Source organism: Mustelus asterias, chromosome 1, assembly GCF_964213995.1.
Source record: "Mustelus asterias chromosome 1, sMusAst1.hap1.1, whole genome shotgun sequence".
Classification (NCBI taxonomy): Eukaryota; Metazoa; Chordata; class Chondrichthyes; order Carcharhiniformes; family Triakidae; genus Mustelus; species Mustelus asterias.
This window is the reverse complement of record NC_135801.1, coordinates 199,239,369-199,263,688: the sequence shown is the minus strand read 5'-3', so window position 1 is coordinate 199,263,688 and position 24,320 is coordinate 199,239,369. Positions and strand designations below refer to the sequence as shown.

Here is a 24,320-nt window from a genome sequence, read left to right as displayed (position 1 = left end):
CATGAGTCACATGGAAAAAATGTGGGTTGATAAGAAAGAGCCAGCATGGACTTTTAAAGGAGAAATTGTGTTTAACTAACTTTCAATGAGCGTAATGCTGTTGATGTGATGTATATGGATTTTCAGAAAGCATTCAACATAGTGTACATAACAGACTTGTAAGAAATGTTGCAGCTCATGGAATAAAAGAGACAACAGCAACATGGCTACAAGATTGGCAGAATAATAGGAATCAGGGAGTAATGGTGAATGAATATTTTTCAGACTGGAGGAAGATTTGTTGTGGTTTTCCCGAGGGCTTGGTATTGGGATACTTGCTTTTCCTGGTATATACTAATGATCTAGATATTGGTAGATGTCACAAAACGTGGAAGGATTATAAATTGTGAGGAGGACAATGTAGGACTTCAAAAAAAAGTTAGAATTAATTTATTAGTCACAAATAGACTTAGGTTAACACTGCAATGAAATTACTGCGAAAATCTCCAGTCACCATACTCGGGTGCCTGTTCAGGTCCACTAAGGGAGAATTTAGCACAGCCAATGCACCTAACTAGCACGTCTTTCGGACTGTGGGAGGGAACCAGAGCACCAGGAGGAAACCCACAAGGAAACAGGGAGAAGGTGCCAACTCCACAGACAGTGACCCAAGCCGGGAATCGAACCCAGGTCCCTGGCGCGGTGAGGCAGCAGTGCTAACCACTGTGCCGCCGAGGACAAAGGACATAGACAAATTGGAGGAGTGAGCAAATAGGTGGCAGATGAAGTTCAACGTGGAGAATTGTGAGGTGATGCATTTTAGCAGAAATAAAATAAACAGATGAGGTAAAAAGAGGGGGACAATTTTGAAAAGAATGCAGAAGCAGATGGATCTGAATGTAAAGGTACAAAGACCATCGAAGAACAGGACAGGTGGAGCGAGAAGTTAATAAAGCATATAATGTTCTGAGATTTAAAAATAGGGGCATACAGTACAAGAGCAAGGGGATTACGCTGAAGTAAAACAAAACACTAGCTAGATGTCAGCTGGAGTGTTGTGTAGTTCTGGGTAGCACATTATACGAAGAACGTAAATGCATTGGAAAGAGTACAGAACAAGTTTACAAGAATGGTTCCAAGATGAGAAACGTCAGTTCTAGTGTACTTCAGTTATCGAGTCATGGAGGTTTATAGCATGGTAACAGGCCCTTTGGCCCAACTTGTCCATGCTGCCCCCTTTTTTTTAAACCACGAAGCTAGTCTCAATTGCCCACGTTTGGCCCATATCCCTCTATACCCATCTTACCCATATAACTGTCTAAATGCTTTTCAAAAGACAAAATTGTATCCGCCTCTACTACTACTAGCAGCTTGTTCCAGACACTCACCACCCTCTGTGTGAAAAAATTGCCCCTCTCATCTTAAACCTATGCCCTCTAGTTTTAGACTTCCCTCCCTTTGGGAAAAGATGTTGACTGTCTAACTGATCTCTGCCCCTCATTATTTTATAAACCTCAATAAGATCATCCCTAAGCCTCCTACGCTCCAGAGAAAAGAGTCCCAGTCTATCCAGCCTCTCCTTATAACCCAAACCATCAAGTCCCGGTAGCACCCTAGCAAATCTTTTCTGCACTCTTTCTAGTTTATTAATATCCTTTCTATAATAGGGTGACCAGAACTGTACACAGAATTTCAAGTGTGGCCTTACCAATGTCTTGTACAACTTCAATAAGACGTCCCAACTTCTGTATTCAATGTTCTGACCAAAGAATCCAATCATGCTGAATGCCTTCTTCACCACTCTGTCCACCTGTGACGCCACTTTCAAGGAGCTATGAACTTAAATCCCTAAATCTCTTTGTTCTATAACTCTCCCCAATGCCCTATCACTAATTGAGTAAGTCCTGCCCTGGTTCAATCTACCAAAATGCATCACCTCGCATTTATCTAAATTAAACTCCATCTGCCATTCATCAGCCCACTGGCCCAATTGATCAAGATCGCGTTGCAATCCAAGATAACCTTCTTCACTATCCATTATGCCACCAATCTTGGTGTCATCTGCAAACTTACTAACCATGCCTCCTAAATTCACATCCAAATCATTAATGTAAATGACAAATAACAGTGGGCCCAGCACTGAGCCCTGAGGCACCGCTGGTCACAAGCCTTCAGTTTGAAAAGCAACCCTCCACAACCGCCCTCTGTCTTCTGTCTTCAAGCCAATTTTGTATGCATTTGGCTACTTTACACTGGATCTCGTGAGATTTAACTTTGCGCAACAACCTTGTCAAAGGCCTTGCTAAAGTCCATGTAGACAACATCAACTGCAGTGCCCTCATCTACCTTCTTGGTTACCTCTTCAAAAAAACGCAATCAAATTTGTGAGACATGATTTTCCACTCACAAAGCCATGCTGACTGTCCCTAATCAGTCCTTGCAACTCTTATTGGAGAGGTTGGGATTGTTCTCCTTGGAGAGAACATAGAACAGTACAGCACAGAACAGGCCCTTTGGCCCACGATGTTGTGCCAAGCTTTATCTGAAACCAAGATCAAGCTATCCCACTCCCTATCATCCTGGTGTGCTCCATGTGCCTATCCAATAACCGCTTAAATGTTCCTAAAGTGTCTGACTCCACTATCACTGCAGGCAGTCCATTCCACACCCCAACCACTCTCTGCGTAAAGAACCTACCTCTGATATCCTTCCTGCATCTCCCACCACGAACCCTATAGTTATGCCCCCTTGTAATAGCTCCATCCACCCGAGGAAATAGTCTTTGAAACTTCACTCTATCAATCCCCTTCATCATTTTATAAACCTCTATTAAGTCTCCCCTCAGCCTCCTCCACTCAAGAGAGAACAGCCCTAGCTCCCTCAACCTTTCCTCATAAGACCTACCCTCCAAACCAGGCAGCATCCTGGTAAATCTCCTCTGCACTCTTTCCAGCGCTTCCACACCCTTCTTATAGTGAGGTGACCAGAACTGCACACAATATTCCAAATGTGGTCTCACCAAGGTCCTGTACAGTTGCAGCATAACCCCACGACTCTTAAACTCCAACCCCCTGTTAATAAAAGCTAACACACTATATGCCTTCTTCACAGCTCTATCCACTTGAGTGGCAACCTTTAGAGATCTGTGGATATGGACCCCAAGATCTCTCTGTTCCTCCACAGTCTTCAGAACCCTACCTTTGACCCTGTAATCCACATTTAAATTAGTCCTACCAAAATGAATCACCTCACATTTATCAGGGTTAAACTCCATTTGTCATTTTTCAGCCCAGCTTTGCATCCTATCTATGTCTCTTTGCAGCCTACAACAGCCCTCCACCTCATCCACTACTCCACCAATCTTGGTGTCATCAGCAAATTTACTGATCCACCCTTCAGCCCCCTCCTCTAAGTCATTAATAAAAATCACAAAGAGCAGAGGACCAAGCACTGATCCCTGCGGCACTCCGTTAGCAACCTGCCTCCAATCCGAAAATTTTCCACCGACCACCACCCTCTGTCTTCGATCAGACAGCCAGTTACCTATCCAATCGGCCAACTTTCCCTCTATCCCACACCTCCTCACTTTCATCATAAGCCGACCATGGGGGACCTTATCAAACGCCTCACTAAAATCCATGTATATGGCATCAACTGCCCTACCTTCATCAACACACTTAGTTAGCTCCTCAAAAAATTCTATCAAATTTGTGAGGCACGACTTGCCCTTCACGAATCCGTGCTGACTATCCCGGATTAATCCGCCTCTTTCTAAATGGTCGTAAATCCCATCTCTAAGGACCTTTTCCATCAATTTACCAACCACCGAAGAAGAAGGAGAAAAGGAGATAAGGAGATTTGATTGCGATGTTCAAAAGCATTAAGGGACTGGACAGAATAGATAGAGAGAAACTGTTCCCACCTGTAAAAGAACTGAGAACAAGAGAGCACAGATTAAAAGCAATTTGTGAAAGAAGCAACTGTGATGTGAGAAAAAGCTTTTTCATAGTGAATTGTATGGATCTGCAATGCACTGCTTGGAAGTTTGGTAGAGACAGGTTCAATCAGGGCATTCAAGACAGCCTTAGGTGTTCATTTGAACAGAAACAAAATTGCTGTGGGGCTTTTGATAGAAATTGGATCACACAAAAACCCATTGCTTATTTTAAAAATCAAAACACCTTCAGTTTGTAACCAGGCAGTGAAAGGAAAGATCAATGCTGTTTGAATTGATATGCAAACATCCAAACAAAAATTAATCGGCAATTCAGTCCTTTGAGTCTGCTCCTCCAATCAATAATATCATGGCTGATCTGATTGTGGTCTCAATTTCACATTCCTATCAACCCCCAACAACCTTTGATTCCCTTCCTAACAAGAATCTATCTACCTCCGTCTTAAAAATATCCAATTGCCCTGCCTGTATCACTTTGAGGCAGCGAGTTCCAAAGTCGTACAAGCCTTCGAGAGAAAAAATCCATCTTAAAAGGGTGAGTACCTGTTTTAAAACAAGGGCCCTAATTCTGGACTCATCCAAAAGAGAAAGCATCTTTTCCACATTCGCCTTGTCTAGATTATTCAGGTTCTTATATACTTCAATGAAGTCATCCCACACAAGCATCCTGCAGAGGGCAGCAGACAGGCAACACTGATTGGTTGTCATGGTGAAGATTTGCATCGGTGCAATCTCACTTCCAGATAGTGGTTTCTGGAGGAACAGTTTGAGGAGTGTTTCCCTCCCTCCCTCCTCCTCTAGTCAAAAGAAAGTCACTGTGAGGGCCACAAGCAAGGGAAAGGTGTGTTTCTGTTGTCTTTTTAACGATAAACAGGGCAGATATGGCAGTTGGGCAGTGGTATGCTCCTCCTGCCAGATGTGGGAAATGAGGGAACAATCTAGTTTCCCTGACAACTTTGTCTGCAAGACGTGTATGCAACTGCAGCTCCTCAGAGCTGCACTGTTCGATTGGAGCAGCAGATGGATGCACTGAGGAGCATGTATGAGGCAGAGAGTGTGATAGACACTCGTTACAGAGAGGTTGTCACACCACAGGTTCAGACAGGTAGATGGATGACTGCCAGGAGAGGCAGGCAGGTAGTGCAGGAGCCTCCTGTGGCTATTCCCCTTTCAAACAGGTATACCATTTTGGATACTGTTGAGGGGGACAGCCTGTCAGGGGGATGCCAGCAGCAGCCAGGCTTGTGGCACCACACTTGGTTCAGTAGGATAGGGTTGGGCAAAGAGCAAGTGAGCAAGTAGGGGGCTCGCTACTCAGAGGCACAGACAGGCGTTTCTGTGACCACGATCGAGATTCCAGGATCGTGCGTGGCCTCCCTGGTGCCAGGGTCCAGGATGTCCCTGAGCGATTGCAGGGCATTCTTAAGGGGGAGGGTGAACAGCCAGAAGTCGTTGTACACATTGGTACCAACGACATAGGTAGGAAAAGGGATGAGGTCCTGAAGTGTGAATACAGAGAGTTAGGCAGAAGGCTAAACTGCAGGCCCTCGAAGGTAGTAATTTATGGACTACTACCGGTGCCACATGCTAGTGAGAGTAGGAATAGGAAGATTAAGCAGGTGAATGTGTGGCTTAAGAGCTGGTGCAGGGGGCAGGGATGTGGATTTGTGGATCATTGGGATCTCTCCTGGGACAGGGGTGACCTGCTCAAGAGGGACAGAGGCACTAATATTCTGGCGGGGAGATTTGCGAGAGCCACTCGGGAAGGTTTAAACTAGTTTGGCAGGGGGGAGGGAGTAGGGAGACAGAAGAGAAGGTGGAGGACAGCACAGAAGTTAAAGAGAGCACATTAAGTAGTAAAGGCAGTGTCAGTAATCCTCGTACCAGACAGATCAGGCAAAAGCAAGACAGCATGGGAAGTCCAGATTAAACTGCATTTATTTCAATGCAAGTGGCCTGACGGGCAAGGCAGATGAACTCAGGGCATGGATGGGTATGTGGGACTGGATAAAATAGCAATTACTGAAACATGGATAAGGGAAGAAAAGGGCTGGCAGCTCAATGTTCCAGGGTACAAATTCTATAGGAAAGAGAACAGGAGGTAAGAGAGGGGGGGGGGGGGGTTATGTTTTTGATTAGGGAGAACATCACGGCGGTACTGAGGGGGGATATTTGTGAGGGTTCACCCACTGAGTCCATATGGGTAGAACTGAGAAATAAGAAGGGGGAAATCACTTTGATAGGATTGTACTATAGGCCACCAAAAAGTCAGCAGGAAATTGAGGAGCAAATATGTAAGGAGATTACAGATAGCTCCAAGAAAAATAGGGGACTTTAACTTTCCCAACATTGACTGGGACAGCCATAGTATTAGGGGCTTGGTTGGAGAGAAATTTGAGTGTATTCAGGAGAAACTTCTCATCCAGTGCGTGGATGGCCCGACTAGAGAGAGGGCAAAACTTGACCTCCTCTTGGGAAATAAGGGAGGGCAGGTGACAGAAGTGTTAGTGAGGGATCACTTTGGGACCAGTGACCATAATTCCATTGGTTTTAGGATAGCTATGGAGAATGATAGGTCTGGCCCAAAAGTTAAAATTCTAAATTGGGGCAAGGCCAATTTTGATGATATCAGACAGGATCTTTCAAAAGTTAATTGGGGGAGTCTGTTGGCAGGCAAAGGGACGTCTGTTAAGTGGGAGACTTTGAAAAGTCTGTCAACTAGGTTTCAGGGTAAGCACATTCCTTTTAGAATGAAAGGCAAGGCTGGTAGAAGTAGGAACCCTGGATGACTCGGGATATTCAGGTCCTGGTCAAAAAGAAGAAGGAGGCACATGACATGCACAGGTAGCTGGGATCAAGTGAATCCCTTGAAGAGTATAGAGGGTATAGGAGTAAAGTTAAGAGAGAAATCAGGGGGCAAAAATGGTACATGAGATGCTTTGGCAGAAGGCAAAGGAGAATCCAAAGAATTTCTACAAATACATAAAGGGCAAAAGAGTAACTAGGGGGGAGTATAGGGCCTCTCAAGAATCAACGAGGTCATCTATGTGCAGATCCACAAGTGAGATATTAAATTAATATTTCTCGTGGTATTTACTATTAAGAAAGGCATGGATGTTAGGAGACTTGGCAAAATAAATAGTGATGTCTTGAGGAGTGTAAATATTGCAGAGGAGGAGGTGCTGGAAGTCTTAAAGTGCATCAAGATAAATCCCCGGAACCTGATGAAATGTATCGCAGGATGTTGTGGGAGGCTACGTAGGAAATTGCGGGTACCCTCGCCGAGATCTTTGAATCATCGACAGTCACAGGTGAGGTTCCTGAAAATTGGAGGGTAGCAAATGTTGTGCCTTTGTTAAAGAAGGTCTGTTGGGAAAAGCCTGGGAACTACAGACCTGAGAGCCTAACATCTGTAGTGGGTAAGCTGTTATAAGGTAGTTTGAGAGACAGGATCGACAGGCACTTAGAGAGGCAAGGACTGATTAGAGACAGTCAGCATGGCTTTATGAATAGAAAGTCATGTTTCACGAATTTGGGTTTTTTGAAGGGGTAACCAAGAAGGTAGATGAGGCAGTTGACGTTATCTACATGGACTTTAGCAAGGCCTTTGACAAGGTACCACATGGTAGGTTGTTGCATGAGATTAAATTTTACAGGATCCAGGGTGAGGTAGCTAACTGGATACAAAATTGGCTTGATGCAGAAGACAGAGGGTGGTTGTAGAGGGTTGTTTTTCAAGCTGGAGGCCTATGACCAGCGGTGTGCCTCAGGGATCGGTGCTGGGTCCACTGTTATTTGTCATTTGTACTAATGATTTGGATGAGAATTTAGGAGGCATGCTTAGTAAATTTGCAGATGACACCAAGATTGGTGGCAGAGTGAACAGTGAAGAACGTTATTTAGGATTGCAGCGGGATCTTGATCAATTGGGTCAGTGGGCTGACGAATGGCAGATGGAGTTTAATTTAGACAAATGCACTGCCTGGGAGGGCGGTGGAGGCGGCTTGCCTCAGATCCTTTAAAAAGCATCTGGATGAGCACTTAGCACATAATAACATTCAAGATTACGGGCCAAATGCTGGCAGATGGGAGTAGGTGGGAGTTCAGGTGTTTCTTGCATGTTGATGTCCACTCGATGGACCAAAGATCCTATTCCGCACTGTATGATTCTATGATTCAATTTTCATGAATGTTTTCTACTGCTGATCAACCATCTTTTCTGCTAAACCCCTTCTCCATTCCACTCCAGCCAACTCATCCTTCATTTCTTTGTAATTATGCTTGTTTAAGTTCAGCACAGTTGTTTCTGATCCAAGTTTCTCACTCTCAGACTGAATGCTAAATTCTACCATGTTATGATCACTGTTTCCTAGGGGATCTTTTATTCTGAGAAAATGAATTAAACCTGCCAGATTACCAGATTCAAAATAACCTGATCCCAGGTAGGATCCACAACATATTTTTCGAGAAAACCTGTAAATGGTGCACACTGCTGTTTGTTGGTCATGGAAAGAGTGAATGTGGAGGGGTAGCAATCAAGTGGGCAGCTTTGTCCTGAATGCCACTGAGCTTCTTGAGTGTTGTTGGAGCTGCACCCATCCACGCAAGTGGAGAGTATTCCATCATACTCCTGACTTGTGTCTTGTAGATGGTGGACAAGCATTGGGGAGTCATCAGGTGAGTTACTCACCACAGGATTCCTAGCCTCTGACCTACTCTTGTAGTCAGTGTGTTTACAAATAACTAAGAACAAAGAAAATTACAGCACAGGAATAGGCCTTTCAGCCCTCCAAGCTTTCACCGACCATGCTACCCGACTGAACTAAAATCCCCTACCCTTCTGAGGACTGTATCCCCCTATTCATGCATTTGTCAAGACGCCCCTTAAATGTCACTATCGTATCTGCTTCCACTACCTCCCTCGGCAGTGAGTTCCAGGCACCCACCACCCAAAAAACTTGCCTCGTACATCTCCTTTAAACCTTGCCCCTCACACCTTAAACCTATGTCCTCTAGCAATTGACTCTTCCACCCTGGAAAAAAGCTTCTGACTATCCACTCTATCCATGCCTCTCATAATCTTGTAGACTTCTATCACGTCGCCCCTCAACCTCCGTCGCTCCAGTGAGAACAAATCAAGTTTCTCCAACCTCTCCTCATAGCTAATGCCCTCCATACCAGGCAACATCCTGGTAAATCTTTTCTGTACCCTCTCCAAAGTCTCCACATCTTTCTGGTAGTGTGGCGACCAGATAAGGCCAATCCAGTTGAGTTTCTGGTCAATAGTAGCCCTCAGGATATTGATAGTGGGGGATTCAGTGATGGTGATGTGACTGAATATAAGGGGTGATGTTCAGCTTCTTTCTGGTTGGAGATGGTCACTGTCTGGCACTTGTGTGGTGTCAATGTTACCTCCAATGGGCAGTCCAAGCATTGCTTAAGTGAGAAAAATATTGAAAATGAGGCTTCCCGAGTGAAAAGGTTGGACAAGAACAAAGAAAATTACAGCACAGGAACAGACCCGTCGGCCCTCCAAGCCTGCACCAACCATGCTGCCCAACTTAACTAAAACCCCCTACCCTTCTGGGGACCATATCCCTCTATTCCCATCCTATTCATGTACTTGTCAACACGCTCCTGAAAGTCATTACCATATCCGCTTCCACCACCTCCCCTGGCAACGGGTTCCAGGCACCCACTACTCTCTGTGTAAAAAGTCTGCCTCATACACCTCCTTTAAACCTGCCCCTCGCACCTTAAACCTGTGCCCCCTAGTAATTGACTCTTCCACCCTGAGAAAATTATCCACTCTGTCCATGCCTCTCACAATCTTGTCGACTTCTATCAGGTCTCTCCTCAACCTCCGTCGCTCCAGTGAGAACAAATCAAGTTTCTCCAACCTCTCCTCATAGCTAATGCCCTCCATACCAGGCAACATCCTGGGAAATCTTTTCTGTACCCTCTCCAAAGCATCCACATCCTTCTGGTAGTGTGGCAACCAGAATTTAACACTATATTCCAAATGCAGCCTAACTAAGGTTCTATAAAGCTGCAACATGACTGGCCAATTTTTAAACTCAATACCCTGGCCGATGAAGGCAAGCATGCCGTATGCCTTCTTGACTACCTTCTCCACCTGCATTGCCACTTTCAGTGACCTGTGTACCTGTACACCCAGATCTCTTTGCCTATCAATACTCTTAAGAGTTCTGTCATTTACTGTAAATTCCCTATCTGTATTAGACCTTCCAAAATGCATTACCTCACATTTACACAAGCCTGGTGTAAAAGATGGGACAGATAGATTGAAGCAGATTTACAGCAATGGAATGCCTCGAACAAGGGGCCGTGATACAGGGATATAAGATTAATTTTTTTTTAAAATAAGTTAAGTTTATTTATGTGTTACAAGTAGGCTTACACATTAACACTCCAATGAAGTTACTGTGAAAATCCCCTAGTCGCCACACTCCGGCCCCTGTTCGGGTACATTGAGGGAGAATTTAGCATGGCCAATGCATCCTAACCCGCACGTCTTCCAGACTGTGGGAGGAAACCGGAGCACCTGGAGGAAACCCACGCAGACATGGGGAGAACTATGCACAGACAGTAACCTAAGCGGGGAATCGAACCCGGTTCCCTGGCGCTGTGAGGCAGCAATGCCGCCTCACAGAAGATATTTATGATAGAAGAATCTTTTTTTGCACAGGGAAACGTGAGGTTCTGGGATTTGCTTCCAGCGTTAATGGTTGAGGCAGGACTACAACATCCGAGGAAGTAAAAGGGTGTGGGAATAGAGTGGGTAAATATGAATTTTGAAAATTCACATGTTGTGTTAGTGTCGCTCACAGTTATTACCCATCCCTAATTGCACTTGAGCAGAGGACAAATACTCCACGGTGGCACAGTGATTAGCACTACTGCCTTACAGTGCCACGGACCCAGATTCAATTCTGGCCTCAGGTGATTGTCGTGTGGAGTTTACATGTTCTTCCCGTGTCTGCGTGGGTTTCCTCTCACAGTCCAAAGAGTGCGGATTAAGTTTATTGACTATGCTAAATTGCCACTTAGTGTCAGGGGGACCAGCACGTTACGGGAATAGGGCCTGGGCGAGATTGTTGTCAATGCAAGCATGATGGACCGAATGGACTCCTTCTGTCGAGATTCTATGATGATTCTATAATTCTATGAAATAAAACAGAAAATGCTCCAAGACTGCAGCAGGTTTAGCGACATCTTTGGAGAAGGAAACTTATATTTGGGCGGCACGGTAGCACAGTGGTTAGCACTGCTGCTTCACAGCTCCAGGGACCTGGGTTCGATTCCCGGCTTGGGTTACTGTCTGTGTGGAGTTTGCACATTCTCCTCGTATCTGCGTGGGTTTCCTCGGGGTGCTCCGGTTTCCTCCCACAGTCCAAAGATGTGCGGGTTAGGTTGATTGGCCATGCTAAAATTGCCCCTTAGTGTCCTGAGATGCGTAGATTAGAGGGATTAGCGGGTAAAATGTGTAGGGATATGGGGGTAGGGCCTGGGTGGGATTGTGGTCGGTGCAGACACGATGGGCCGAATGGCCTCCTTCTGTACTGTAGGGTTTCTATGATTCTATGATCTACATGAGCTGATTGGCTTTAACGCTTTGTTTATTTTTTGTAATTTTTATGGAATTAATTTGTTGTTTTCAGTCAGTCAGTTGCTGCACTCTTTACTCACCCTCCGGGAACGCAGCAGATGATCAGTCAGGGTGAACTCAGGGGAGGTGTTTTTAACTCCACAGCTACTCGGTCCTGGAGGGAGATCCTCAGGTCGGTATAATAAATGGCGGCCATGTTTATCCCCTGCAAGATGTTCAATGATGTAACTGCGATTGCTGAACACAATCAGAGCACTGCAGGAGAGAAAACACTTCATGTTAGCCTGACCTCACTGATTAGAAAGCAAGTCTTTCACTGCACATTGAGTAATCATTACTCTGTGAATAACGGATTTTCCAATAATCCTCACACTGCTGAATAAACACATCCCAGTACGGTTACACAATGTGTAATCCTTACCCGGCTGAATAAACACAACCCAGTACAGTGACTAATCCTTACCCTGCTGAATAAACATGTCCCAGTACAGTTAGACAGTGAGTAATCCTTACCCTGTTGAATAAACACATTAAGAAGTCTCATAACACCAGGTTAAAGTCCAACAGGTTTATTTGGTAGCAAATACCATAAGCTTTCGGAGCAGAGCTCCTTCGTCAGATGGAGTGGTCTCTGTTCTCAAACAGGGCACAGACACAGAAACAGACACAGACACAGACACAGACACAGGAAGAGAACTGTGGGGGAGCACTTCAGCAGTCACGGGCATTCAGCCTTGGATCTTCAGGTAAGCGTTCTCCAAGGCGGCCTTCACGACACACGACAGCGCAGAGTCACTGAGCAGAAACTGATAGCCAAGTTCCGCACACATGAGGACGGTCTAAACCGGGATGTTGGATTTATGTCACATTATCAGTAACCCCCACAGCTTGCCTCCTGGACTTGCATAATTTCACAAGCTGTACTGTCTGGAGACAATACACATCTCTTTAACCTGTGTTGAATGCTCCCTCCACCCACATTGTCTGTACATTTAAGACCTGGCTGGCTGTAGAGATTTGCATTCTAATCAGTATTCTGTAATTTGATTTCTGTGTCTGTGCCCTGTTTGAGAACAGAGACCACTCCATCTGACGAAGGAGCATTGCTCCGAAAGCTTATGGTATTTGCTACCAAATAAACCTGTTGGACTTTAACCTGGTGTTGTGAGACTTCTTACTGTGCTTACCCCAGTCCAACGCCGGCATCTCCACATCATGAATAAACACATCCTAGTACAGTTACACAGTGACTAATCCTTACCCTGCTGAATAAACACATCCCAGTACAGTTACACAGTGACAAATCCTTAGCCTGCTGAATAAACACATCCCAAAACAGTGACTAATCCTTACCCTGCTGAATAAACACATTCCAGTATAGTGATACAGGAGATTGTCATCGACTTCAGGAAGCGTAAAGGAGAACATGCCCCTGTCTACATCAATCGGGACAAAGTAGAAAGGGTCGAGAACTTCAGGTTTTTAGGTGTCCAGATCACCAACAACCTGTCCTGGTCCCCCCATGCCAACACTATAGTTAAGAAAGCCCACCAATGCCTCTACTTTCTCAGAGGACGAAAGAAATTTGGCATGTCAGCTACGACTCTCACCAACTTTTAAAGATACACCATAGAAAGCATTCTTTCTGGTTGAATCACAGCTTGGTATGGCTCCTGCTCTGCCCAAGACCGCAAGGAACTACAAAAGGTCGTGAATGTAGCCCAATCCATCGCGCAAACCAGCCTCCCATCCGTTGACTCTGTCTACATTTCCCACTGCCTCGGCAAAGCAGCCAGCATAATTAAGGACTCCAAGCACCCCGGACATGCTCTCTTTCACCTTCTTCCTTCGGGAAAAAGAAACATAAGTCTGAGGTCACGTACCAATCGACTCAAGAACAGCTTCTTCCCTGCTGCTGTCAGATTTTTGAATGGACTTACCTTGCATTAAGTTGATCTTTCTCTACACCCTAGCTATGACTGTAACACTACATTCTGCACTCTCTCGTTTCCTTCCCTATGAACGATAAGTTTTGTCTGTACAGCGCACAAGAAACAATACTTTTCACTGTATGTTAATACATGTGACAATAATAAATCAAATCAAATCAAACAGTGACTAATCCATACCCTGTTGAACAAGCACATCCCAGTACAGTTACACAGTGAGTAATCCTTACCCTGCTGAATAAACACATCCCAGTACAGTTACACAGTGACTAATCCATACCCTGCTGAATAAACACATCCCAGTACAGTTACACAGTGACTAATCCGTACCCTGCTGAATAAACACATCCCAGTACAGTTACACAGTAATTAATCCTTACCCTGCTGAATAACCACATCCCACTACAGCTACAGAGTGAGTATTCCTTAACCCTGCTGAATAAACACATCCCAGTACAGTTACACAGTGACTAATCCTTACCCTGCTGAATAAACATATCCCAGTACAGTTACACAGTGAGTAATCCTTGCTCTGCTGAATAAATACATCCCAGTACAGTTACACAGTGAGAAATCCCTACTTTGCTGGATTAACTCATCCCAGTACAGTTACGCAGTGACTAATCCTTACGCTGCTGAATAAACACATCCCAGTAGAGTTACACAGTAATTAATCCTTACCCTGCTGAATAAACACATCCCACTACAGCTACAGAGTGAGTATTCCTTAACCCTGCTGAATAAACACATCCCAGTACAGTTACACAGTGACTAATCCTTACCCTGCTGAATAAACACATCCCAGTACAGTTACACAGTGACTAATCCTTACCCTGCTGAATAAACATATCCCAGTACAGTTACACAGTGAGTAATCCTTACCCTGCTGAATAAACATATCCCAGTACAGTTACACAGTGAGTAATCCTTACCCTGCTGAATAAACATATCCCAGTACAGTTACACAGTGAGTAATCCTTGCTCTGCTGAATAAACACATCCCAGTTCAGTTACACAGTGAGAAATCCCTACCTTGCTGAATAAACACATCCCAGTACAGTTACACAGTGACTAATCCTTACCCTGCTGAATAAACACATCCCAGTACAGTTACACAGTGAGTAATCCTTACCCTGCTGAATAAACACATCCCACTACAGCTACAGAGTGAGTATTCCTTAACCCTGCTGAATAAACACATCCCAGTACAGTTACACAGTGACTAATCCTTACCCTGCTGAATAAACATATCCCAGTACAGTTACACAGTGAGTAATCCTTGCTCTGCTGAATAAATACATCCCAGTACAGTTACACAGTGAGAAATCCCTACTTTGCTGGATTAACTCATCCCAGTACAGTTACGCAGTGACTAATCCTTACGCTGCTGAATAAACACATCCCAGTAGAGTTACACAGTAATTAATCCTTACCCTGCTGAATAAACACATCCCACTACAGCTACAGAGTGAGTATTCCTTAACCCTGCTGAATAAACACATCCCAGTACAGTTACACAGTGACTAATCCTTACCCTGCTGAATAAACACATCCCAGTACAGTTACACAGTGACTAATCCTTACCCTGCTGAATAAACATATCCCAGTACAGTTACACAGTGAGTAATCCTTACCCTGCTGAATAAACATATCCCAGTACAGTTACACAGTGAGTAATCCTTACCCTGCTGAATAAACATATCCCAGTACAGTTACACAGTGAGTAATCCTTGCTCTGCTGAATAAACACATCCCAGTTCAGTTACACAGTGAGAAATCCCTACCTTGCTGAATAAACACATCCCAGTACAGTTACACAGTGACTAATCCTTACCCTGCTGAATAAACACATCCCAGTACAGTTACACAGTGAGTAATCCTTACCCTGCTGAATAAACACATCCCAGTTCAGTTACACAGTGAGAAATCCCTACCTTGCTGAATAAACACATCCCAGTACAGTTACACAGTGACTAATCCTTACCCTGCTGAATAAACACATCCCAGTACAGTTACACAGTGACTAATCCTTACCCTGCTGAATAAACACATCCCAGTTCAGTTACACAGTGAGAAATCCCTACCTTGCTGAATAAACACATCCCAGTACAGTTACACAGTGACTAATCCCTACCCTGCTGAATACACTCATCCCAGTACAGTTACACAGTGAGTAATGTTATGGTTCAGGTGAGAAACTCCAAAGTGTTTTGTGAAGCCCACCTGAATCATAAGTTTTGCACCTTGAATTTGGCTGGGATAAGCATGAGATATTTCACTTCAGGCATGACTGAAGTGACCCACTGGGGAACCTTTATCAAACAAAGTTTATTTAAGAATATAGTTAACATGTATAGTAAGAAAATAAACAAGAAGTTTAATCAATTACAAACAAGAAACAAACAATCATGATAATGTATAACCCTTAACATAGATATCTACAATGTGCCAGTCAACCCAATCCCATAGGCAAAAAAAAACATTTTTACAGGTTTAGTGCAGCACAGACTAATGCTCATGTGATACTCGAAATTGAGTCCTTTGGTTAGAGAACTGAAAACTCTCAGTTTGATACGCTCAGAACAGGTTGAAGTCAGAACAGCTTCCCAGAATCGCAGGGACTTTAGGCAAATTACTAATAGCAGATTCTTTCCTTCACAAAGGCAAAACCTTACTTTAAAATCACCAGCAGAATTTCCAAATAAAACAGGAAGAGAGAGACTTCCGTTCAGTTTGCTATCCCTGTTAAAACCCAACTACAGCTTAGAACTAAAAATGAAACCTTAAACTCACTGGGAAAAAAACACCTTTCCAAAAACACATGACTGTCCTCCTAACAATGCAGGGTCGTAAAACTAATCCCAGAGTAAATACAAACAACCCCACTGAAACTACTTAAGTAACAATAAAAGGACTCATTGTAGTCAGCCTGGCAACATAATGATGTCAGCTAAGGCTGTGAGCTAAGAAACACTGACTGTGAGAGCTGCAGAGATCATGATTTTTAAAAAACCTTTCTTAAAGGGACACTAATGTCACAGTAATTATTACTCAACTGAACAAACAGACTACAGATTACATTTATAAATCCAAATTTCACTAAATTGAGTCACAATCTCAGATGGAGTTTCAGTTCCTTTACCTGAGTCCTGAGCAGATACTTGCAGAGACCTGAGATCCGGGGAATCTTCTGACGGAGCCCCCATAGCAACATCGATACTGTAATAAGGTAGTTAAATTTGAACATTAAAGTTCCTGATACTCCTAACATCCTAAAATAACTCCTGATGAAGTGCTTCCATATATTGCATTGCATTACCAGCAGTGTGATGAAGCTATTGAAAGAGGAGTTGACAAACAAACATTCAAATTACAGGTAGGAGTAGGACATTTAGGTTGAAATTTCCCCCCCCAAGAAACCAGGGGCGTGATATAACCACCTCATCCTGCCCAACTTTCGGTGGTAAGATCGGGCGGGAGGCGATCTTTTCGCCTTCCCCGACCACACTGGCCCTATTTTACCAGCAAAATCTGGTCATAAGGCTGATTGAAATATTCTAAGGGCTGAATAGGCAGGAAAATGGGAGAGAATTGTGCCGGTTTATTGGCGAACTGCAAAAAAAGTACCAGGATGCGATTCTTCGGGGAGAGAGGGTAGCATAAGTTCACCAGTAAAGCCAGCCGCTGAGCACTTGGGGCGCCATTGAGCAGATGTCCCAGCCTCCTGGTGGGAGACCTCCTGCTGCCTGCCCCCCACCTACCCTGCAGACATTGGTGGAGTCCCCACTCCCCTGCTGATCACCCGCTGTGCCGTTCTACCATCCCCACCTGCCCCAAGGACTTGCCACTAGTCCTCCACCAATCACTGCCCTTCCACCCGCTGATCACTCCTGTCTACAGAGTTACCCCACTCCCCCCGCCAATCACTCCTGTCTACAGAATTCCCCTTCCCGCCCCGATCACCGCCCCTGCAGAGTTCCCCTTCCCTCCCCCCCATCATAGCCATAGCCCCAATCAGGCTCCACTCCTGCTCAGGCCCCGTCTCCTTGGCACTGCCCCTGGTGCCCGTTGGGCAATGTACCCACAGGGCACCAGGGTGCCCATGGGATAGTGCCAGGGTGCCAGCCTGGCACTGCCCCATGGGCACTGACCAGCTATATCCACAACCACATGGGGGCTTCAATGGCCTCTGATCGCCGTAGCGAGGCCATCACATTTGGTCTCCGCTGGTGGAGACCAGCTGTAATTCCTGCCGGTGAAAAGCCCGACCGCTGAATAGGTAAGTGTCAGTGAGGCCCAACGATCAGAAGCTAGGAATACTGCAGCGAGTAACTTACCTCCTGACCCCCCAGAGCCTATCCGCCATCGACAAGGCACGAGTCAGGAGTGTGATGGAATACTCCCCCTTGCCTGGATGGGGGCAGTTCCAACAACTCTCAAGAAGCTCAACACCATCCAGGACAAAACAGCCCGCTTGATTGGCACCACATCTACAAACATCCACTTCCTCCTCAGTAGTAGCACTACGTATCATCTACAAGATGCACTGCAGCAATTCACCAAAGGTCCTTAGACAGCACCTTCCAAACCCATGACCTCTTCCATCTAGAAGGACAAGGGCAGCAGTTACATGGGAACACCACCATCTGCAAGTTCCCCTCCAAGCCACTCACCATCCTGACTTGGAAATATATCGCTGTTCCTCCACAGTCGCGGAGTCAAAATCGTGGAATTCCCTCCCTAACGGCATTGTGGGGAAATCCAAAGAACATGGATTGCAGCGATTCAAGAGGCAGCTCACCACCACCTTCTCAAGGGCAACTAGGGATGGGCAATAAATGCTGGCCAGCATGTCATTAATTTTGAAATTGGCTTTGCACCCAGATTTCGCCAGCAAAACAAGGCCGGTAAAATCAGGGGGGCAAAAAAATGGGCATGTCTCTGATTTTTTGCATCTCACCTAATCGTACCACCTTACCTTGCCAAACGACAGGTGGAACGAGGTCGTAAGATTGCGCCCCTAATTTTAGAAACCTAAAAATCTATATAAACCAAGTTCAGACCTGCAATCTCATCACCACACCTGCAGATAATCAGACCAGTGTGAATCATGACCAAACATAACTGACAAGTACTTGACAAACTGCACTTGTAACTTTGAGGTTGGCAATGTTCACCTACCTTTCACCATTCTCTTCAAGTCATAGAGTCAGAGAGGTTTACAGCGTGGAAACAGGTCCTTCGGCCCAACTTGTCCATGCCACCCATTTTTTTAAACCCCTAAGCCAATCCCAATTGCCCGCGTTTGGCCCATATCCCTCTATACCCATCTTACCCATGTAACTGTCTAAACGCTTTTTAAAAGACAAAATTGTACCCGTCTCTATTACTACTTCTGGCAGCTTGTTCCAGACACTCACCACCCTCTGTGTGAAAACATTCCCCTCTGGACACTTTTGTATCTCTCCCCTCTCACCCTAAACCTATGCCCTCTAGTTTTAGACTCCTCTACCTTTGGGAAAAGATATTGACGATCTAGCTGATCTATGCCCCTCATTATTTTATAGACCTCTATAAGAGGCCCTAGGCCTCCTACGCTCCAGAGAATTCTTGGTTGCTCCCATTCTATGTCAAGGCTGTGCAGGCAAAACCAGTGGCAGGGAAGGTATATATTTGACTGAGGGAGCTGTGTGACTACATAGAAGTAAGGTACGAAGTTGGAAGGCACATGCTGGACTGGTTAAGGGAAGATTGTGGTGAGCTGACTAGACCACGGGAGGGGAACGGTGGACAGAGATACATGACTTGAGTGGGTCAGACTCCATTTGGAGTATTGTGAGCAGTTTTGGGCCCCATATCTAAGAAAGGATGTGCTGGCCTTGGAGGGGGTCCAGAGGAGGTTCACAAGAATGATCCCTGGAAGAAAGAGCTTGGTGTATGAGGAGCACCTGAGGCAATCCTGTGGCAGTTAGTATTATGTAATCAGGGCCAGAAAGCAAAGGCAATCCAAAGCAGTGTGCGCCATATAATCAGAGTCAGAGAGCAAAGGCAGTGTTGGGGCACTGTAATCTCCCAGGTAATTAATTGTAATTGTTTTACGTTCCTCCCTTTATCATTTGATTTACATGTGTTTCTGGAATATTGTTAGTGCCCTCTGCAGTGAAGACAGACACAAAATCTGTTAAACACTTCTGCCATTTACTTATTTCTTATTATTCATTACCCATCTCACTTTCAAGAGCACCAGCTAGTTACACTTTCCCTTTTTAAACACTTGTATGGACTCTTATATTTCCAGCTAGATAAGACCATAAGACATCGGAGTAGAATTAGGCCGCTCGACCCATTGAGTCTGCTCTGTTATTCAATCATGGTTGATATTTTTCTCATCCCCATTCTCCTGCCTTTTCCCCATAACCCCTGATCCCCTTATTAATCAAGAACCTATCTATCTCTGTCTTAAAGACACTCAATGACCTGGCCTCCAAGGCCTTCTGCAGCAAAGTGTTCCACAGATTCACCACTCTCTGGCTGAAGAAATTCCCCCTCATCTCTGTTTTAAAGGATCGCCCGTTTAGCCTGAGGTTGTGCCCTCTGGTTCTAGTTTTTCCTACGAGTGGAAACATCCTCTCCTCATCCACTCTATCCAGGCCTCGCAGTATCCTGTAAGTTTCAATAAGATCCCCCCTCATCCTTCTAAACTCTAACGGGTACAGACCCAGAGTCCTCAACCGTTCCTCATATGACAAACTCTTCATTCCAGGGATCATTCTTGTGAACCTCCTCTGGTGGTTCTTTTTCTTATGGAGATTTCTTCTTCTTATGGACCCTTTCCAAGGCCAGCACATCCTTCCTTAGATACAGGACCCAAAACTGCTCACAATATTCCAAATGGGGTCTGACCAGAGCCATATACAGCCTCAGAAGTACATCCTTGCTTTTGTATTCTAGCCTCTCGACCTGAACACAAAGATTGCATTTCCCTTCCTAACTGTTGACTGAACCTGCACATTAACCTTAAGAGAATCATAAACAAGGACTCCCAAGTTCCTTTGTGTTTCTGATTTCCTAAGCATTTCCCCATTTAGAAAATAGTCTATGCCTCCATTCCTCTTTTAACATAGATCTCTCTCAGACTCTAATTTCTCTCTTTAGTCATTCTTTGCTAGTTTTTAAATTCTGTCCAATCTTCTGACTTACCAATCTTTACATATTTTCCTTTCAATTTGCTATCATCGTTAACTTCCTCAGCAAGCAACAGATGGTACATTCTTCTCCATGAGTTCTGAAATAACTCTTGCAGTGTTCACCACTGCATCTCCAACATATTGGGTGGAATATGGGAATCTCTGGTGGGTTCTGGGGATCATGATGTGGAGATGCCGGCGTTGGACTGGGGTAAACACAGTAAGAAGTTTAACAACATCAAGTTAAAGTCCAACAGGTTTATTTGGTAGCAAATGCCACTAGCTTTCGGAGTGCTGCCCCTTCGTCAGGTGGAGTGGAGAAATGCTCACAAACAGGGCATACGAGACACAAACTCAATTTACAGAATAATGATTGGAATGCAGTCTTTACAGATAATCAAGTCTTAAAGGTACAAACAATGTGAATGGAGGGAGCATTAAGCACAGGTTAAAGAGATGTGTATTGTCTCTAAACAGGACAGCCAGTGAGATTCTGCAAGCCCAGACAAGCTGTGGGGGTTACAGATAGTGTGACATGAACCCAAGATCCCAGTTGAGGCCGTCCTCATGTGTGCAGAACCTGGCTATCAGTTTCTGCTCAGCGACTCTGCGCTGTCATGTGTTGTGAAGGCCGCCTTGGAGAACGCTTACGCGAAGATCAGAGGCCGAATGCCCATGGCCGCTGAAGTGCTCCCCAACAGGAAGAGAACAGTCTTGCCTGGTGATTGTCGAGCGGTGTTCATTCATCCATTGTCGTAGCGTCTGCATGTTTTCCCCAATGTACCATGCCTCGGGACGTCCTTTCCTGCAGCGTATCAGGTAGACAATGTTGGCCGAGTTGCAAGAGTATGTACCGTGTACCTGGTGGATGGTGTTCTCACGTGAGATGATGGCATCTGTGTCGATGATCCGGCACGCCACATGACACCACGCAACCCTGCCACAGCAACTTCTGCAAGACGTGCCGGATCATCGAGATTTGCCTTTGACAAAGCCGTGCTGACTACTTTTGAGCATACTAAACTTCTCTAAATGTTCATAAATCCTGTCCCTCAGGATCTTCTCCATCAACTTACCAACCACTGAGGTTAGACTCACCGGTCGGAAATTTCCTGGGCTATCCCTATTCCCTTTCTTGAATATAGGAACCACATCCGCAATCCTCCAATCCTCCGGAACCTCTCCCATCTCCATCGACGATGCAAAGATCATCGCCAGAGGCTCTGCAATCTCTTCCCTCGCCTCACACAGTAACCTGGGGTACATCCCATCCGGTCCCGGCGACTTATCTATCTTGACGCTTTTCAAAATTTCCAACACATCCTCTTTCTTAATTTCCACATACTCAATCTTTTCAGTCCGCCTCAATCCTGTAGTACAACCACCCAGGTCATTTTCCACCGTGAATACCGAGGTAAAATATTCATTAAGCACCTCCGCTATTTCTTCCGGTTCTGTCCAGACTTTCTCACCTTCACCTTTTATAGGTCCTATTCCTTCACATCTCATCCTTTTACTCTTCACATATTTATAGAACGCCTTAGGGTTCTCCTTAATCTTACCTGCCAAGGCCTTCTCATGACCCCTTCTGGCTCTTCTAATTTCTTTCTGAAGTCCCTTCTTACAAGCCGGATACTCATCTAGATCCCTATCATCGCCTACCTCTCTGAACCTTTTGTACGCTTTCCTTTTCTTTTTGACTAGGTTCAGCGCAGCTTTCATGCACCACGGTTCCTGTAACCTACCAACACCTCCCTGTCTCATCGGACCGTTGTCATGCAGAACTCCAGACAAACATTCCTTGAAAATCTGCCACCTTACTTCAGTACTTTTCGAGAATGCCTCCTTCCAATTTACGCCTCTAATCTCCTGCCTGATGGCTTCATATTTCCCCTTACTCCAGATAAACACTTTCCTAGCTTGCCTGATCCTATCTCTTTCCAATGCTAGCGTAAAGGAGATAGAGTTATGATCACTATCCCCAAGATGCTCCCTCACTGAGAGGTCCGTGTTGCTGTCGTTCCTTCAAATTCATGAGCGAGAACCTTTCTCACAAGGCTGTTGAGAGGTTCTGTCTCAAATGCCTTCTAAAGCCTATGTACACCACATCAGCATTACCCTCATCGATCATTTCTGTTACTTCATCAAAGAATTCTAGCACTTCGGGACTGTACATTGAATTCAACAACTTCAGAGTATGAACTCTCCCTTCCACCTTTACCCCATTTCATAGAAAAATAGAAACATATAAAACGACAGCACAAAACAGGCCCTTCGGCCCCACAAGTTGTGCCGAACATATCCCTACCTTTTAGGCCTACCTATAACCCTCCATCCTATTAAGTCCCATGTACTCATCCAGGAGTCTCTTAAAAGACCCTATTGAGTTTGCCTCCACCACCACTGACGGCAGCCGATTCCACTCACCCACCACCCTCTGTGTGAAAAACTTCCCCCCAACATTTCCCCTGTACCTACCCCCCAGCACCTTAAACCTGTGTCCTCTCGTAGCAGACATTTCCATCCTGGGAAAAAGCCTCTGAGAGTCCACCCGATCTATGCCTCTCAACATCTTATATACCTCTATTAGGTCTCCTCTCATCAAAGAACAAAGAACAGTACAGCACAGGAAACAGGCCCTTCGGCCCTCCAAGCCTGTGCCGCTCCTTGGTCCAACTAGACCAATCGTTTGTATCCCTCCATTCCCAGGCTGCTCATGTGACTATCCAGGTAAGTCTTTACGTCTCTCCAAGGAGAAAAGACCGAGCTCCCTCAGCCTATCCTCATAAGGCAAGCCTCTGAGAGTCCACCCGATCTATGCCTCTCAACATCTTATATACCTCTATTAGGTCTCCTCTCATCAAAGAACAAAGAACAAAGAACAGTACAGCACAGGAAACAGGCCCTTCGGCCCTCCAAGCCTGTGCCGCTCCTTGGTCCAACTAGACCAATCGTTTGTATCCCTCCATTCCCAGGCTGCTCATGTGACTATCCAGGTAAGTCTTTACGTCTCTCCAAGGAGAAAAGACCGAGCTCCCTCAGCCTATCCTCATAAGGCATGCCACTCAATCCAGGCAACATCCTTGTAAATCTCCTCTGCACCCTTTCAATCTTTTCCACATCCTTCCTGTAATGAGGCGACCAGAACTGAGCACAGTGCTCCAAGTGGGGTCTGACGAGGGTCTTATATAGCTGCATCATTATCCCCGGACTCCTAAACTCAATCTCTCGATTGATAAAGGCCAGCACACCATACGCCTTCTTAACCACCTCCTCCACCTGCGGGGCCGATTTTAGAGTCCTATGGATCCGGACCCCAAGGTCCTTCTGATCCTCTACAGTACTAAGAGTCTTTCCCTTTATATTGTACTCCTTCATCCCATTCGACCTGCCAAAATGGACCACGACGCATTTATCTGGGTTGAAGTCCATCTGCCACTTCTCCGCCCAGTCTTGCATCCTATCTATGTCCCTCTGTAACTTCTGACATCCCTCCAGACTATCCCCAACCCCACCAACCTTTGTGTCGTCGGCAAACTTACCAACCCATCCCTCCATTTCCTTTCATTTTATTTGTTCTTTTCATCCCATTCACCCATTGTCATCATCTTTCTCATTTC

At 45.2% G+C, this 24,320-nt stretch overlaps 1 protein-coding gene across 1 annotated transcript in view; it reads right to left on the bottom strand.

Moving 5' to 3' along the window:
- LOC144480823 (disintegrin and metalloproteinase domain-containing protein 12-like) overlaps positions 1-24,320 on the bottom strand; it is a 308,106-nt gene that overhangs the window by 229,004 nt on the left and 54,782 nt on the right. The window contains exons 5-6 of the mRNA XM_078200476.1: positions 16,656-16,732; positions 11,645-11,819 (exon numbers count right to left, since the gene is read on the bottom strand). Of these exons, the coding sequence (XP_078056602.1) occupies positions 11,645-11,819; positions 16,656-16,732 (252 nt within the window). The remainder of the gene's footprint in view (positions 1-11,644; positions 11,820-16,655; positions 16,733-24,320) is intronic.